The sequence below is a fragment of the Nematolebias whitei genome, chromosome 16 (genome assembly GCF_014905685.2).
Source record: "Nematolebias whitei isolate Nwh7 chromosome 16, NemWhi1, whole genome shotgun sequence".
NCBI classification, from domain to species: domain Eukaryota; kingdom Metazoa; phylum Chordata; class Actinopteri; order Cyprinodontiformes; family Rivulidae; genus Nematolebias; species Nematolebias whitei.
In genome coordinates this window covers 14337086-14351302 of record NC_056513.1, presented here as the reverse complement: position 1 = coordinate 14351302, position 14217 = coordinate 14337086, and the positions used below count along the sequence as shown (strand labels likewise).

Below are 14217 nucleotides of genomic sequence, written 5' to 3'. Positions count from 1 at the left end.
GAGCTAGCAAGACGTTAGCATTTAGCCTGAGCTAGCAAGACGTTAGCGTTTAGCCTAGCAAGACGTTAACATTTAGCCTGAGCTAGCAAGACGTTAGCATTTAGCCTGAGCTAGCAAGACGTTAGCGTTTAGCCTGAGCTAGCAAGACGTTAGCATGCAAACAAAGGCAACGTTTATCCCGCATGATTCATCCAAAAGGTTGGACAGAAAATGTTTAATTTAGGTATTAATTTAGTTATTGTTTTTTTTGTCAGATTAGGTGGTGTACATGCCAAGTCCAAGGTATACTTTGTGTTTTGAGGTTTTTATTGACATAAATGAAATTATATTTGGACAATAAAAGATGTTAGCTTAGCTAATAGTACAATTATTCATACGCTATATTTGGGGACAAATCAACAGAAAAGTAATTAATTGTAGAATTATATATGCTATTTTTGTACCATATATTAATCAGTGTATTATTCAGTTAATTTTCTTTAACATTTTAAAAGTTTGAAATGCTAATTTCAATTTTCAAATGTGAATTCTGAATTTCAGGGTAAATGATGCCATTAGTTTTGTAATAAATAAATTAAATTATTCGGTTGAATGCTTATGGATGGCTACAAAATCAAATTCAGTTCATTTTAGTTTAGCTTGTTTACAGCATTTAGCTCCAATTCACAACTAAACTCATCTCAGGGCTTTATTGTTTTATTTTCAATTGTTTTTGCTGAACATCCTGCAGAGTCAGACAAACCAAAATGGACTTTTTCTTTGAAGACGTACCGTCCACCAACCAGTCCACTCCCAAGAAAGGACATGAAGACTCTCCGGTAGTAAATATCATTAATAAATTAATAAGTAAATAATTCTAATACTGTGTGGACAAGATAATAGCTTGTGAAAAAGGAGTTTTTGACAAAAATACAATTTTGTAATCCATGTTAAATATTCTGAGAAGAAGAGGTGGCCTAAATGTATTGTAGCTTGATTTAAATGGTTATTCTGGGCATTATTGTGATATGTCACCTAAATCATTAGGTTTTATAATCATTAGCATTACTTAAAAATGCTCACACGGTTATTTAACCCACACAAGATTTTATAGGTAAAAGTAAAATATCTAACAATATCAATACAATTATGCACTGATTTGTCGCTGGCATGCAAAAAAACCCAAAGGCAGAGCGTTAATGCGTTTGCTGTTTATGTCGCGGTTACTATTTCTGTCAGATGATGGAAGTGATTCTGGCTCTTTTTTTGTTTCGTGGCCACATTTTACAGTCGGAACACACAGATCGTGATTCATCGAGAGAGAAATCCTCAAGTGTGAGCATGGCTGAGATTCAAGAACAGCAGAGCAGGTACTGAAAATCCAGTAAATGGCCTATTCATAGACAAACAGCTGTTGTTCTGCAGTGAGTTCAACCTGCTAACGTTTGCCTCTCCTAATGGCTGCAACTCAGCGTTCACTGTAGCCCAAGCATAGATGACATCAGCAGGAGAGCTCAGGAAATGGTGGAAAAAATTAACCACAGACGTGCGAGTGACCAAAGCATGATGGATAGCTTTCAAGAGAAGTTAATAGAGAAGGTAAAAGTGTATTTTACATATGCGCCCCAAATAAATGTTGAATTACTTTGTGTCCTGCTTGTTCAGATGTTCGGATCTGGTTGACGGTCTGATTATTTCTGCCCCACCAGGTGACCGAGATGTGCCAGCAGATGAAGGGCCACATGTACACAGTCTATGAGGGGAACAGTGATGACATGCAGGTGAAGCTTCAGGAGCTGTCGGAGGTGCTGGACAGCTGCACCAAGCTGAACCATGAACTTCTGGAGGCCAGTCAGGCCCTGGCATGTCTCAGAGAGGATCTGGGCCTAAATCAGAGCTCAAACCAGTGACAAACTGGTTATCAGCTTGCAAACTTGTTCTGAATAAGTTATCTTGCTATTTTGCATTACGTTAGAAATAAAATGATTGATTTTAGGTCCAAATTTATGTGTAGTTATTGTTATTTGTGTTGTTTATTATCTTTATATGTAATGTTAAACGATTGATTCTGCTTGCAGTTTCAGGTACAGGTGGTGCTGTGAAAAAAAACAAGTTCATGTTTTCTACTTTGTTTTATCATTTGTTAAAAACACTTAAAATAAACAAGTACAAAGTACAGATTTTCTACTCATCTGTTTACATGAATTTGTATTATTATTGTATTTACAGTAGATTCATAACGCGCATAACGTTCACTTAAAATATAAAAAAGAAGTAACTTAGTTCAAAGTCAGTTTATTTGTAAATCTTAATAACTAAAGTTTGTCAACAGAAGACATCAGATTGTCTTTAGATGCTGGACATTTGAGTAAAAATTAAAAACTTTTTTGTCCCTGGGTGGGCTCGAACCACCAACCTTTCGGTTAACAGCCGAACGCGCTAACCGATTGCTGTAGAAGCCATCTTGTTGGTCTGTGCAGGACTGCCCTCTGGTGGTGAATAGACGTAACTGCAGGTTCCTGAACTGCTCGATCAGCGTCAAGAATATTCACAGTGCAAACGTAGGAAAAAAAACTTAATAATCCCAGTTTCTAAAATGTTACAGGCCTGAGATGCAGCAGTTATTCTATTTTATGAAACTGTTTGTATGAAGACTCTTATTTTTGTTTTACTGTTTTATTTAAAATTTTCTGAACTTTTTTGCAGTCCAATCGCTTCTGCATAAGTTGAGCTATTTCCATCATTCATTAATGAAAACATTCGGCTCATTCAGGAGACATTCTTTTGGTTTCTGTAACTTCTGTACTTTTCAAATTATTAAACTTTTTTATTATTATTTATACAGGTTAATCCCATTGAGCCGGGGACTCATTTACATTTTTTTTCTCCCAGAAAATACATTGAGATTGATGTATTTCCTTAAAAACATTTTTTTATCCGCTTCAGCAAACTGGTTTTATCTTTATTTTCAGATGTTACTTTTAGTTTTCAACCGCAGTTCTACTTTTAGCTACCATTTTGCCGTCTTTAGCTTGTAGCTAACCCTTTTCAACTTTGACCTACTTTATGGCTACTTTTAGTTTTAGCTACCTTTTGCTACTTTAGCTTTTAGCAAGCCAATTAAACTTTCAGCTAGCCCTTTGCTAATTTGACCTTTTAAGTATACCAGCCCTTTTGCTACTTTTGGCTTTGCTCTTTTACTTTGTAGACAATTTTTCTAATTTTAGCTTTTTGCTAGTGTTTTAATGCTTTTAACCTTTTTTTTTTTAGCCTTTAGCTACTTTAGCTTTTAGTTAACAATTACTGCTTTTTTGCAAGCACTTAGCTACTTTAAGCTTTTAACTAGCCTTTTGCTCCAATTATATTTAGTCTGAATAGCTCTTTTTAGCTTCTAGCCAACTCTTGTTAAGATTAGATTTTAGCTATCATTTTACTGCTTTTAGTTAGCATTTTGCTACATCTACCTTTTGAGGTCGCCTTTTGCTACTTCTAGCTTTTAACTGTTTTGTTATTTTAGCTAGTTTTCTAGCTTTAACAATTCAATTTCAGCTTCTTCAGCAAACTCATTCAGCACTTAGCGTTAACACAGCATTTTCACAGGAAATGTGATTTCTTTGGTTACATTTTGTGAAACAAAATGCAGGTGGCACGCTGGAGCAGTGGTTAGAGCTGTCGCTACTCAGGGAGAAGGTCGCAGGTTTGCTTCCCAGCTTTTCTTTGTGGAGTTTACACATTCTCCCCATGCACACATGGGCTTTCTCCTGGGGCTCTGGTTTCCTCACAAACCAAAAACATCCATGTTAGTGGTAACTCTAACTTGTCCCCAGGTGTGAATGGTTGTCTCGTTTGTCTCCATGTGTCCCTGTGATGGACTTGCGACCTGTCCAGGGCCCCCGCCCCTCACACAGCAGCTGCTGGATGTAGGCACCAGCTCTCTATGAACCAGAAAGGAGAAACAGTTAAAGATAATGGACGGATGGGATTGTGTCTCAGAGGTTTTATAAACCTGATTAAATTTCATACATTTTAATTATTCATCGCTTTCCCAGAAAACCTGCACTCGACACATTTGTGGTCAGCAGTTCCAGTTAACCGAGTACTGTAGTGTAATCTAAGGATGGGTGACTTGTATTTATCTTTTCAAGATCTTTATTTTATGCCCTGTAGCTTCTTCGGGGCTGCATGGAGCCACAAAAATATCAACAGGAAACATGAAAACACGTCTTTAGGTCTGCTGAGAGTACAGGTTTACCCTTCTCTGACTCATTGTAAGGAACTTTACAGCCATGAAGACATTAAACTTTAATTTGTTTTGACAAATTTACTCTAAAATTAAATGTTAAAGTTGTAAAAGTTCACATTTTTGCTCTGGAATCAGCTGATCATACAGGAAGATTTAAACACAAGACCATTTAAACTTTATTAGGTCAAATTTTTAAAATGACTTAATTTTAAATACAGAAACTAATCTGAGGGTTTATTAATGCCAGACACCAAAGGGAAAAGGGTACTGTTTTTGCCTGTGTGCACGTTTGTTTAGTGTTAAGAAAATATTTGATGACCCACTGGATAGATTTTAATGCAACTCTTAAGAAAATAAATACTGGGTGCACACATCTAAAACTGATTAATGTTTGGAGTTGATCCAATCCAATATGGCCACCACAGTAAACTGAACTTAATAAACACAAAGAAAGGCTATAACTCGGTCAGTTTTACAAATACAGTTCAACTTTAGCACAAACAAACCTTAATGGTGGCCTGCAATAAGCATTCACTCAACCGACTCTAGCTTTTAATATTTATAATTAACTGGTCTAGAGGCTTTTTATTGCGGTGGGCTTGTTATTAAATTAGTCAATAAAAACAGAGTTTTTATAACAATCACTTAAAAAACACGTCTTCCCACCCTTTAGATTCCATCGCAGTTGGGAGGGCTCGTTTCGCGTTGAGCTCTCTGATTGGTTAACTAGGCTGTCAGTTTGTAGAACTCGCTCTCTGATTGGCTGTAGCCACTCCCCGTTAGCCTGGAACGCTCCGTTTGGTCTGGGAGGTCTTCTTCTTCGGCGCTTCTGTAGCAGCAGAGATATCTACTTGGTCTGTTGGGCTCTCGGTTTTGGTGTTGATAGGGGCTCTCCGCCTCGACATTTCCATGATAACTGAGCTGTCTACGGTTTGATCAGCCGCGAGGAGCCGAGCAGGAACGCGAGAATGGAGCTGGAGGAGAAAAACCCGGACCCTAAACACGGTAAGAAAAGCTCCAACTCTTTTTTTTATTTTTTTTATCTGTGTTTATGTGTTTTTTTTTAAGCTTCCGCCCTGAACAGGAGAAGAAATGGAAACAATGACTGCAATGGATGGATGGGTGTGGACCTCATGGGTCTCATGCAGATCGGGACTAGAGAGCTCCTCCTTGTCCGCAATTTTTGGTTTTAATTTATCCTTTTTATTTTACAAAACACAGAAATAATTGTGAACACATGTTGTTGTTTTTTTAAAAAAATTTAATATATCCTCCATTACAATTTAAATCAGTAAGCTAAATCTGGTTTAATGGGATTTTTAAAAGCTGATAATGAGAGCTTTTTGGAGATGTCTGCCAGGGTGCCAACCCTTGAACGTTTTGTTTTCTGTGCAGGAAACAAACAAACAAACAAGTGTTTATTTGGCTCATTGGTTTCTCCCCTGGGTTTGGAAATGGAAACCATTTGGTGTGTGTGGATCAGCATCTGGTCCTCTCAGCTTCTCACAGCAACACAAACACATGGACCAAACAGATGTTGGTCTCTTTGGTGAAATTATCAGTGAATCACAACATTGTTTTCACATTTTTTCTGTACGTTTTGTGCCTTCTCAGCCGTTCAGACCTCAAAATGTTCAGCTCATTTAGGAGATGGGTGCTGTGACTTTTGGTTTTTGTAAGTTTAGTACTTTTCAAAAATATCTAGCTTTATTTACAAATGTTTTACCCATAGAAATACATGAAGATGTGAAAGCTTCAGCAAACAGGCTCTCTCTTTAGCTACCTTTCTGCTTCTTGTGACATTTAGCAAGCCTTTGGCTACTGTTTTGCTTTTAGCTATTTTTAGCTTGCCTTTTGTACTTTTAGCTACTTTTCAGCTATTTATAGCTTTCAATTAGCCTCCTGCACTTTTAACATTAAGTTAGCCTTTTGCCCATTTTGGTTTTCTGTGTTCTGCTATGCTACTTAGCATTTTGCTATGTTTAGCTTTAATTTAATCTAATTTTAGCTAGCTAGCTGTTTTTCCACATTTAACTTTTAACTAACATTTTGCAACTTTTAGCTAATAGCCTACAATTTAGCTATTAGCTAGCCTTATGGTATACTTGGCTTTTATTTAGTCTTTTCTACATTTCGTTTTTTCTAACCCTTTGCTTTTTTACTGTTAGTTAGCGCTTAGCCACTCTTCCTTTTAAGTTATCATTCTGCTATTTTTACCTAGTCTTTTGCTATTTTTAGTTTTCAGCTAACCTTTTTTTTGTTTTTTAGCTTTTACCTCCTTACTAATATCTGCTTCTAGCTATTCCTTTGATACTTGTAGCTTTCAGCTAGCCATTTCCAACTTTTTTCTTGTTGATAGCATTTTGCTACTTTAGCTTTGAGCTAGTAGTTTGTTACTTCTGGCTAGAGTTTTGCTAGTCATAGCTATGACTTTGCCATTTTTGGTTTTTAACTGGCATTTAGTTTCTTTTAGCTTTTAGCCAGCGTTCTGCTTATTTTAAGCTTCAACAGCTCACTTTTTAGCTTCCTCAGCTAATTTCAGCGCCGTCGTTCAGCCCTCAGTGGTTACACTGCGGCGTCTTCAGTTCTGTTTATCTGTTTACACATGGAGTGTTATTAATAATTTCAGACTAAGCTGTGACTCATTGCTGAATCAGCTCAGGCCTGGTCCTCCTGTGTCTGAGCTCATGGTGGCTCTGGAGCCATGAAGTTTTAATAACCAGCCTGAGTCTTGCTGCGTGGCACTAAGTCAGCGTTGTTGCACGAGAAGACGATCATCGAAGGGAGCAAAACACGACCCTTCGGCTGGTATTTCATCAAGCACGCATGTTGCCTCACTGCTAAATTCCATAACACAAAGAGAAATGTTGAGTTCACATTCAGAAACTTGACTCTTGCATGTACGTCTGTTAGCAAAAATATGTCATGAACCACTGCGCTCTTATGCGATTTCCCCAGAATGAATGATTGGATCCTTCTCTGATCCCGTTTCATTCCCCAGATGTTCAATGTGACACATTTTTTGTAGCTTTACTGTTGCCACATAAACACCTTTTTCTTGCCACCTCCCCCCTACAAGGGCCAAAAGGGCAAAACCTCAGCCCACTTTTCAAAGACTTGTGTGGTGCAGTTCATTGTTATCCCTCAGTAGTCATCAGCAGAGCTTTGCCTGCGACAAGTCCACAGTTGCTACATATCCGTCTATCTGAGCTGCAGTTTGAGCATGAAGGCAGGCTGCAGCGTGCGCCGCCTGGACCGTGTTCAGCCTTGTCTGCTCAACCCACACAGCAGACACCAGTCATGAGGCTCCCAGTCAATATTAAGCCAACAAACACACATTTATTGCCGCATGCGCTACAAGCATACACACAAAAACATGGCTGAATGTTCTGTGACTGTTTGGTGAGAAGATTAGACGAAGTATTTCTGCTCGATCTGAGCTGTGGTCACGAGGAGCACAGAATGAGGCGTTTACTGTTTTCTCATTACAGCACCGCCCTCGACGCTGAGTGATAGTGATTTTGCCTTCTTGTGTTTGTGTAACCTGTCAGTACCGTTAGCACAATAAGCCATGGATCAATTGAAACTTTCAGAATGTAATCGTTGGATGTACAACTGATTACCTTTTGGAGTCTACCTAATTCCAGATGGCCACCACAGCCATCTGACATAAGAAAACACAAAATGGTTATAACCAAGACTTTAACCTGTTAACGGGACGCCAGTTTTGAAGCGTAAACGTAGCATTTCTTGTTTAAGCCTGTCGCGATAAACGATACATCAATTAATCGCATGATGAAAATTATTGACCTCATTTTCATTTATCGGCTTTATCGTTTCTTCGTGTCCCTCTTTCTACTGAAGACACTGGATGACAAAAGGCTCTACTCCGGTGCTCTTCACTGACTCTTCCCTTTCTCTTTTCTCTTTAAAATCAGTTTTAATCGTCCACAAATCATGTTTTTGGATCGTTAAAAGCAGTTAAGTTAAGCTAAGCTAACAGGCCGACCTTGTGGAAAATACCTCCGTCTTGTCGAAGTTCTAAAATTCAATGTTGAAACCCGTGCCTTTGTGAAAAAAGTAGCTTTTCTCTACAAAAAGAAGCTGAGAACTTGTTTACTGATTTTTTTTAAACTGTGTGAAAAATGTTATGCTAAAGAAATCACACCGAGTGTACGCCACTTTGAGAACAATAAAAGGAAGGAGAGACAGCCCATGTCACGTCAAGGGGCGTCCCTCCCATTTTTCTTAAATGGGCACACTGCTCGCTCCCTCACTATCCATCCTTTGATTTAAAAAGTCTCATACTGCCATTCAGTGGTCAAAAAGGTACTACACATGAAACATAACTAACATTTCTTCTTAAATTTGACAGTAATTTCTAATTATTGTCAAATTTCAAACAATATTATCGTTTATCGCAATAATTTCTGGGACAATTAATCGCCCAGCAAAATTTGTTATTGTTACATTTCTGTTGCGTTTTGGTTGTTTGTACACGACAGCAGCAGCTGTTTTTCTGAAACTGAATCGTTTTGAATTCATATCAGAGTGGAGGATCTTGGGAAATACCTGGCGTTGTTGTAAAGTCTCACACGTTCGCTACGGACAGCTGAAGTCAGGAGTTTTTCTGCGCCCGTAGATGAACAACAGTAGCAGAGTGCTGTTTGTGCTGCTCACCCTATTTCACCGTGTAGGAGCGATCCAACCTAATCCTCAGTCCAAACAAGCGTTCGCCTATTCACCATTATGGATGTAGCCATTTTCATTCTCAAAACTCAAGCGTGTGCATGCACGTGCATCACTTTTTAATATAAAAACCACACCGCCAACTAGCGGCCTAGCATGGAAACTAGAACCGATTCAACAAGCACAGCATTACTGTGAAAACGTGTAACTTACACGATGAATATTGGTAAAACGCCAACGTTTCCAGAAATTGTTCACGTGTAATCAAGGCCTTAGTCACTTGTACACATACTAAGCTAAGATTTGGTGTGGTAGTAGCTTAGAGTCATTCACTGCATGCACTATAAGACTTTGCGATATCACTTGAGATCACGCATAATGTTATTTAAAAGTTTTAAACCAACTCCATCATTTCTGAACATAAAACAGTCTGGCATGAAACGTGGCAGGTGATATGTGTTCCTTCAAGGAGTTCTGGGCCTTTATTTTTATTATGTAGGCCAGTGGCCTCAAAAGTGACTGAATCAGGGTTTTTTGATCCTATGTAGTGCGTTTACAACTAATTTAGTAGAACAGCAGCTTCCCTGAGCTTCCTCTGTCTTTTTGGTTGATAAAATAATCTTTCCTTTTATCTTTTGATAAAGAAGGGAGTCTTTAGATGTAGAGTCCGCACGCGCGCACACACACACACACACACACGTGTGCAACCACAGTAGCCATGAAGCCATTAGGTTAGGCAGGAAAGGCTTCATTTGATAACCCCTCAGAGCCCATTAGTGAATCACTTCAGCCATGACATCATCACACTAGTAACACACACACACACACACCTAAAATGTTTTAGTACTCTTATAAATACTAGCTACAGCTACATGTTGGCTCATTTAGAGTAAGGGTTTATTTCATTTAGACACTGAAAGATGAGTAATAATATATTAAAGATTGAGCATTCTTTGAAGGAGTGCATGTCGCCATGACGATCAAAGATCTCATGTTAAGGATAAGTTGTAGCCATTTTGGTCAAAATGTAAAAATCTTTTTAGTGCTTGTGAAGATCTATCGGCTGTGGCGATCATCTTGAATCAGGCTGACTCAGGAAAGTAATAAATTGTAAATGAACACCCAGGGATTATGTTGCAAGTTAGATTAAACTTTGTCCTTTAGTTCGTGAGATATTTTATTGACGCTCCAGACAATCCAACTCACAGACACGGACAAAAGCATTATCGCCTTTTTCCCTCAGCAACGAGCGATAATCAAACCAGGTTACCTAAATTAAAAATGACAAAATTTGCAATACACTTACACAGATAGGTAGACAAAAAGAAATAAAATCCATTTATTTGATTTGATATTTATACACAACAACTGAATAAACAGCATTTAGAGCAGAAATCTATTTTCTTGCTCTGGAGACAACGGGGCGCCTGTTCCTCTGCTTAAAGAGCGGTCTTCCAGTTTCACAGACCGTCCTCCAAATGACAGGCCGATGGGAACAAAACGTAGCTTTCAGGGTTTATCCTCTTCAGTACATTACAGAGGAAATGTTTGCAGAGAAGAAAAGGAGAAGCTTCAACAAACGCTTAGTGTTTCCTGCTGCAGCTAAAACATTCATTATCTCAGCCATGTCTCAGCCGTTTTTGATTTTTTTTATTTTATTGTTTTGTATTTGTGTTTTCTCAGCTAAAATAGATCCCACCAGCAGTTAAAACTGAATCAGTTATCCAGTGGTTCCCAACCCTGTTCCTTGAGGAACGCCATCCTGCGTGTTTTAGTTGTTTCCCTGCTCCAACACACCTGATTCAGTGATTTAATTACTTCCTAGTGTTCTGCAGAAGCCTGTAAATCACCCATTTATTAAAATCAGGTGTGTCGGAGCAGAGCAACAGCTAAAACATGCAGGATGGTGTTCCTCAAGGATCAGGGTTGGGAACCCCTGAGTTATACAACCTGCTTACTTTAAAATATTTCATTTTAAAACTATCAATATTGCCTGCCTCCACCTTCGTTTGCCCCACTCTGGGCCCTTGAGCAAGGCCCTTAACTCCCACCATTTGCTCCCCCGGGCACCGTAGATGGCAGCTCTCTGCTCCACACAGAAGGTGGTCTGTGGTTGTGTCAGGAAGGGCATCCGGCATAAAAAAAAACAATTGCCAAGTCTTTGTGAGAGTTCATTCACTGTGGCAACCCCTGATGAAGGGAGCAACCAAAAGAAGGAAGAGAAAAAAAAGAAAAACGAAAAATAACATTTAAAAGTTAAATCATTGCATAAAACCATCTTGAAATGTAGTTCCCATTACACAAATATATTTGAGACGATGTTGGCTGTTTCTTCACAACATTCAAGCTCTAACAGTCACGATTCTTTCTGTAACAAATTAAAAAATTATCACCTGAAGATGTATGCGCACTGTGCGTTCATTTGTCTGTCTGTTAGCAAAATATCTGGATGTACGACTACAACTGATTCACTTTTTGAGCCAGTCTGATTCCAGATGGCCACCAACTGGTCTTAGAAAACACAAAAATTACTATAACAGTCAATTTTACAGACTTTTGGCTTAAATTTAACGTGGTGGTAGCTGAGAGTCATTCACAGCACATACTCCAAGTCCTACTTATTTGTCTGTAAGTAAAATATCTGACAACACATTGGACATGTTTTAATCAAACTCGGAGAGGAATCATTGCATGTACATTTACAGATGATTAACTTTCACAGTCGAGCCATTTCAAGATGGCCACCACAGCAAATTGACTTTAACCAATGCAAAAATGACAAATCTACAGATATTATGCTAAAGTTTGACGTGGTAGTAGCTGAGAGTCATCCTTAACATATACTTCAAGAGAGAATAGATCTCGCGTCGCGTAACATAACGTCATTAAAAAGGTTCAACCAAATCATCTATAACTTCAACAAAGTTAAGTCAGGTCAGCTAGACGGTTTCTTTTTTGTTGTTGTTGTTGAGACGTTTTGTCCTTCATCCAAAAGACTTCATCAGTCCAAGGAGCCACAACAAACTCAGTCCCACACGCAGCACACTCACATAGTGGGCCAATTAGTTTGCTGGTGATAAGATGGTTTCTGGGGCCCGCCCTCTCGGACTGATAAAGTCCTTTGGATGAAGGATGAAACGTCTCAACAAAAAAAAAAAGAAAAGAAAAAGAAAGAAACCGTCCAGATGACCTGACTTAACTTTGTAGGATTTTTAACCTGGATTATTGAGCATGAACTTTGATCTTTTGAACAGCTATTAATTAATTTTTCTCACCCTAAGATGGTTTTAGTTTAACCCTTTGTTTTAGCTTTATGCCTGTATGATAAAAATAGTTTAGCTTAACTGACCGGTGCTGAGAAAACACAGAAAAATCAAGGTATCACCAAAATACACTCAGGTTTTGTCCTGTCAGAGGTACAACACTAAAGTACTATAACCTTCCAGCTGCCCTTGGATCAAAATGGTTAAAAATGAGTGCACAGTTGTAACTTCTTGACTTTTTATCCATTGAGATTTTCCCATTTTGTTTTATTACTAAAGAGCAGTGGAGTTCACCCACTTTTCTGTATAAACACGCCCACCAAGTTCTGACCAACCGAACCAAACTTGAGTTGTACCCCTGTGAGAAAAAACTTCAGCCAGGAGCTTATGCAAAGAACAAGTTCTCTTGATGCCTGCAAGATCTAAAGGACATGATTATTGTCTCGCAACTGTGTCGGTGAGAGCAGAGTTCTGCGTAACGGAAAGTATAAATCAGCCTTAAACCCATTAAACATGTTGGACAGGAGTGGAGTGGGATTATTGGGTGCATGGCAACCCTCCAGTTGCCTCAGATTATTTAATTAGTAAGAAAAACGTGAAAACAGAGGAGCTTCTTGGCACAAAGAGACAGAAGAGAACAAGGACATGCTTCTTCTGTTTAGATTAATCAGGAGGAAATTGTTCAAGTTTTGCTTGAATGACCTTCATTTCTCCCATTTATGGTGTGAGTTTTTGAAGCTGAAGTATTTTCTATGTTATTTGCAATTGTTTAAAGTTAATAAATGTACAGTTATGCACACTTTATACTTAGACGTATTTTGCCACACCACGGGCCCTTTCTGTGCTTTATTGTATCTTTACCATAGAGTTAAAGAAATAAAAACACTCATTGTGTAAAACTCACTTTCTGAAGAAGTGCATGTGTTTTTAGAATGTATGTGCTGAAACAGAAAAAAAAAAATTAAATTCCAGTTTAATATTAAACAAATGTTCTTAGTTTTTAAATACTTAATTTTAAAGTGGGATACTTAATTAATTTATACACAAATAAAAAGGACTCCCATGGGCCTGAATGGTTCATTGTTTAAATATTAATAAAGGTGTTGTACACTATAAAGCACAGGAATACTGTACTGACTTTTCATTTGCTCTGAAATGTAAAAATAACGGCCCTGTGATGGACTAGAGACCTGTCCAGGGTGTCCCCCCGCCTCTCGCACAGTGACTGCTGGACATGGACACTAGTGCGGCCCAGAAAGATGAAACAGATAAAGAAAATGAATAAATGGATGTAACGATACCAAGAAATGTCAGTAATTTAGTACAGATTTATATAATGCAGCACATTATTTATATACTGTACACAGTATTCACAAGAACTAGTTGTTGACCGAGACTGACTGGGTGGCCCACGGACCAACAGTTGAATATCATAGATGTAGCATATTTTACAGCTCTGGACATTTTTTATTTAGTGATTGTAAAGGTTGTAGGCATCCATCCATCCATCCATCCATCCATCCATCCATAGTCTGTATCTTAGATCCTTATATACCGTTTCTTTTTATACTTTATATTTTTGCTATTTTGGGGTGTAATTGGGACCCTGGTACATAATTTTATTCGACCTCATGTCTTGAACTTGACTTGATACATACATACTGTATATACATACATCAATCCCATCCATCTATCAATCCCATCAGTCCGTCCGTCCTTCCGTCCTCTCAGCGAGCAGGTCCCTGGTTCAAACCCCGGTCCAGGGGCCTTTCTGGGTGGAGTTTGCATGTTCTCTCAGTGCATGCGTGGGTTTTCTCCGGGTACTCTGGTTTCCTTCCACACACCAAAAACATGCATGTTAGGCTGATTGGTAACTCTAAATTGTCCCTAGGTGTGAGTGAGAGAGTGAATGGTTGTTTGTCTCGTTTGTCTCTATGTGGCCCTGTGATGGACTGGAGACCCGTCCAGGGTGTACCCCGCCCCTCACACAGTGATTGCTGGACATGGGCACCAGCGACCCCCGTGACCCAAAATGGAAGAAGC

General features: G+C 38.7%; 2 protein-coding genes across 2 annotated transcripts in view; both read left to right on the top strand.

The window, feature by feature from the left end:
- The first annotated feature begins 753 nt into the window (after positions 1 to 753).
- syce2 (synaptonemal complex central element protein 2) lies at positions 754 to 1889 on the top strand. Its single transcript, XM_037690524.1, has 4 exons — positions 754 to 818; positions 1270 to 1349; positions 1452 to 1578; positions 1689 to 1889. Exons 2-4 carry the CDS (start codon positions 1321 to 1323, stop codon positions 1887 to 1889), a joined length of 357 nt encoding a protein of 118 aa, XP_037546452.1. The 5' UTR covers positions 754 to 818; positions 1270 to 1320.
- Positions 1890 to 5033: 3144 nt separating this feature from the next.
- Positions 5034 to 14217, top strand: part of LOC119422351 (choline transporter-like protein 2) — a 27547-nt gene continuing 18363 nt past the window's right edge. Inside the window, exon 1 of the mRNA XM_037689708.1 lies at positions 5034 to 5227. Coding sequence (XP_037545636.1) covers positions 5191 to 5227 — 37 coding nt within the window. The 5' untranslated portion in view covers positions 5034 to 5190. The remainder of the gene's footprint in view (positions 5228 to 14217) is intronic.

What these genes read in the sequence shown, in the direction of transcription:
- syce2 (XM_037690524.1), top strand. Translation starts at nt 1,321, where the DNA reads ATGGCTGAGATTCAAGAACAGCAGAGCAG. An exon ending in ATTCAAGAACAGCAGAGCAG is followed by an intron (nt 1,350 to 1,451) that starts GTACTGAAAATC and finishes GCTGCAACTCAG; the next exon opens with CGTTCACTGTAGCCCAAGCA. An exon ending in AAGAGAAGTTAATAGAGAAG is followed by an intron (nt 1,579 to 1,688) that starts GTAAAAGTGTAT and finishes CTGCCCCACCAG; the next exon opens with GTGACCGAGATGTGCCAGCA.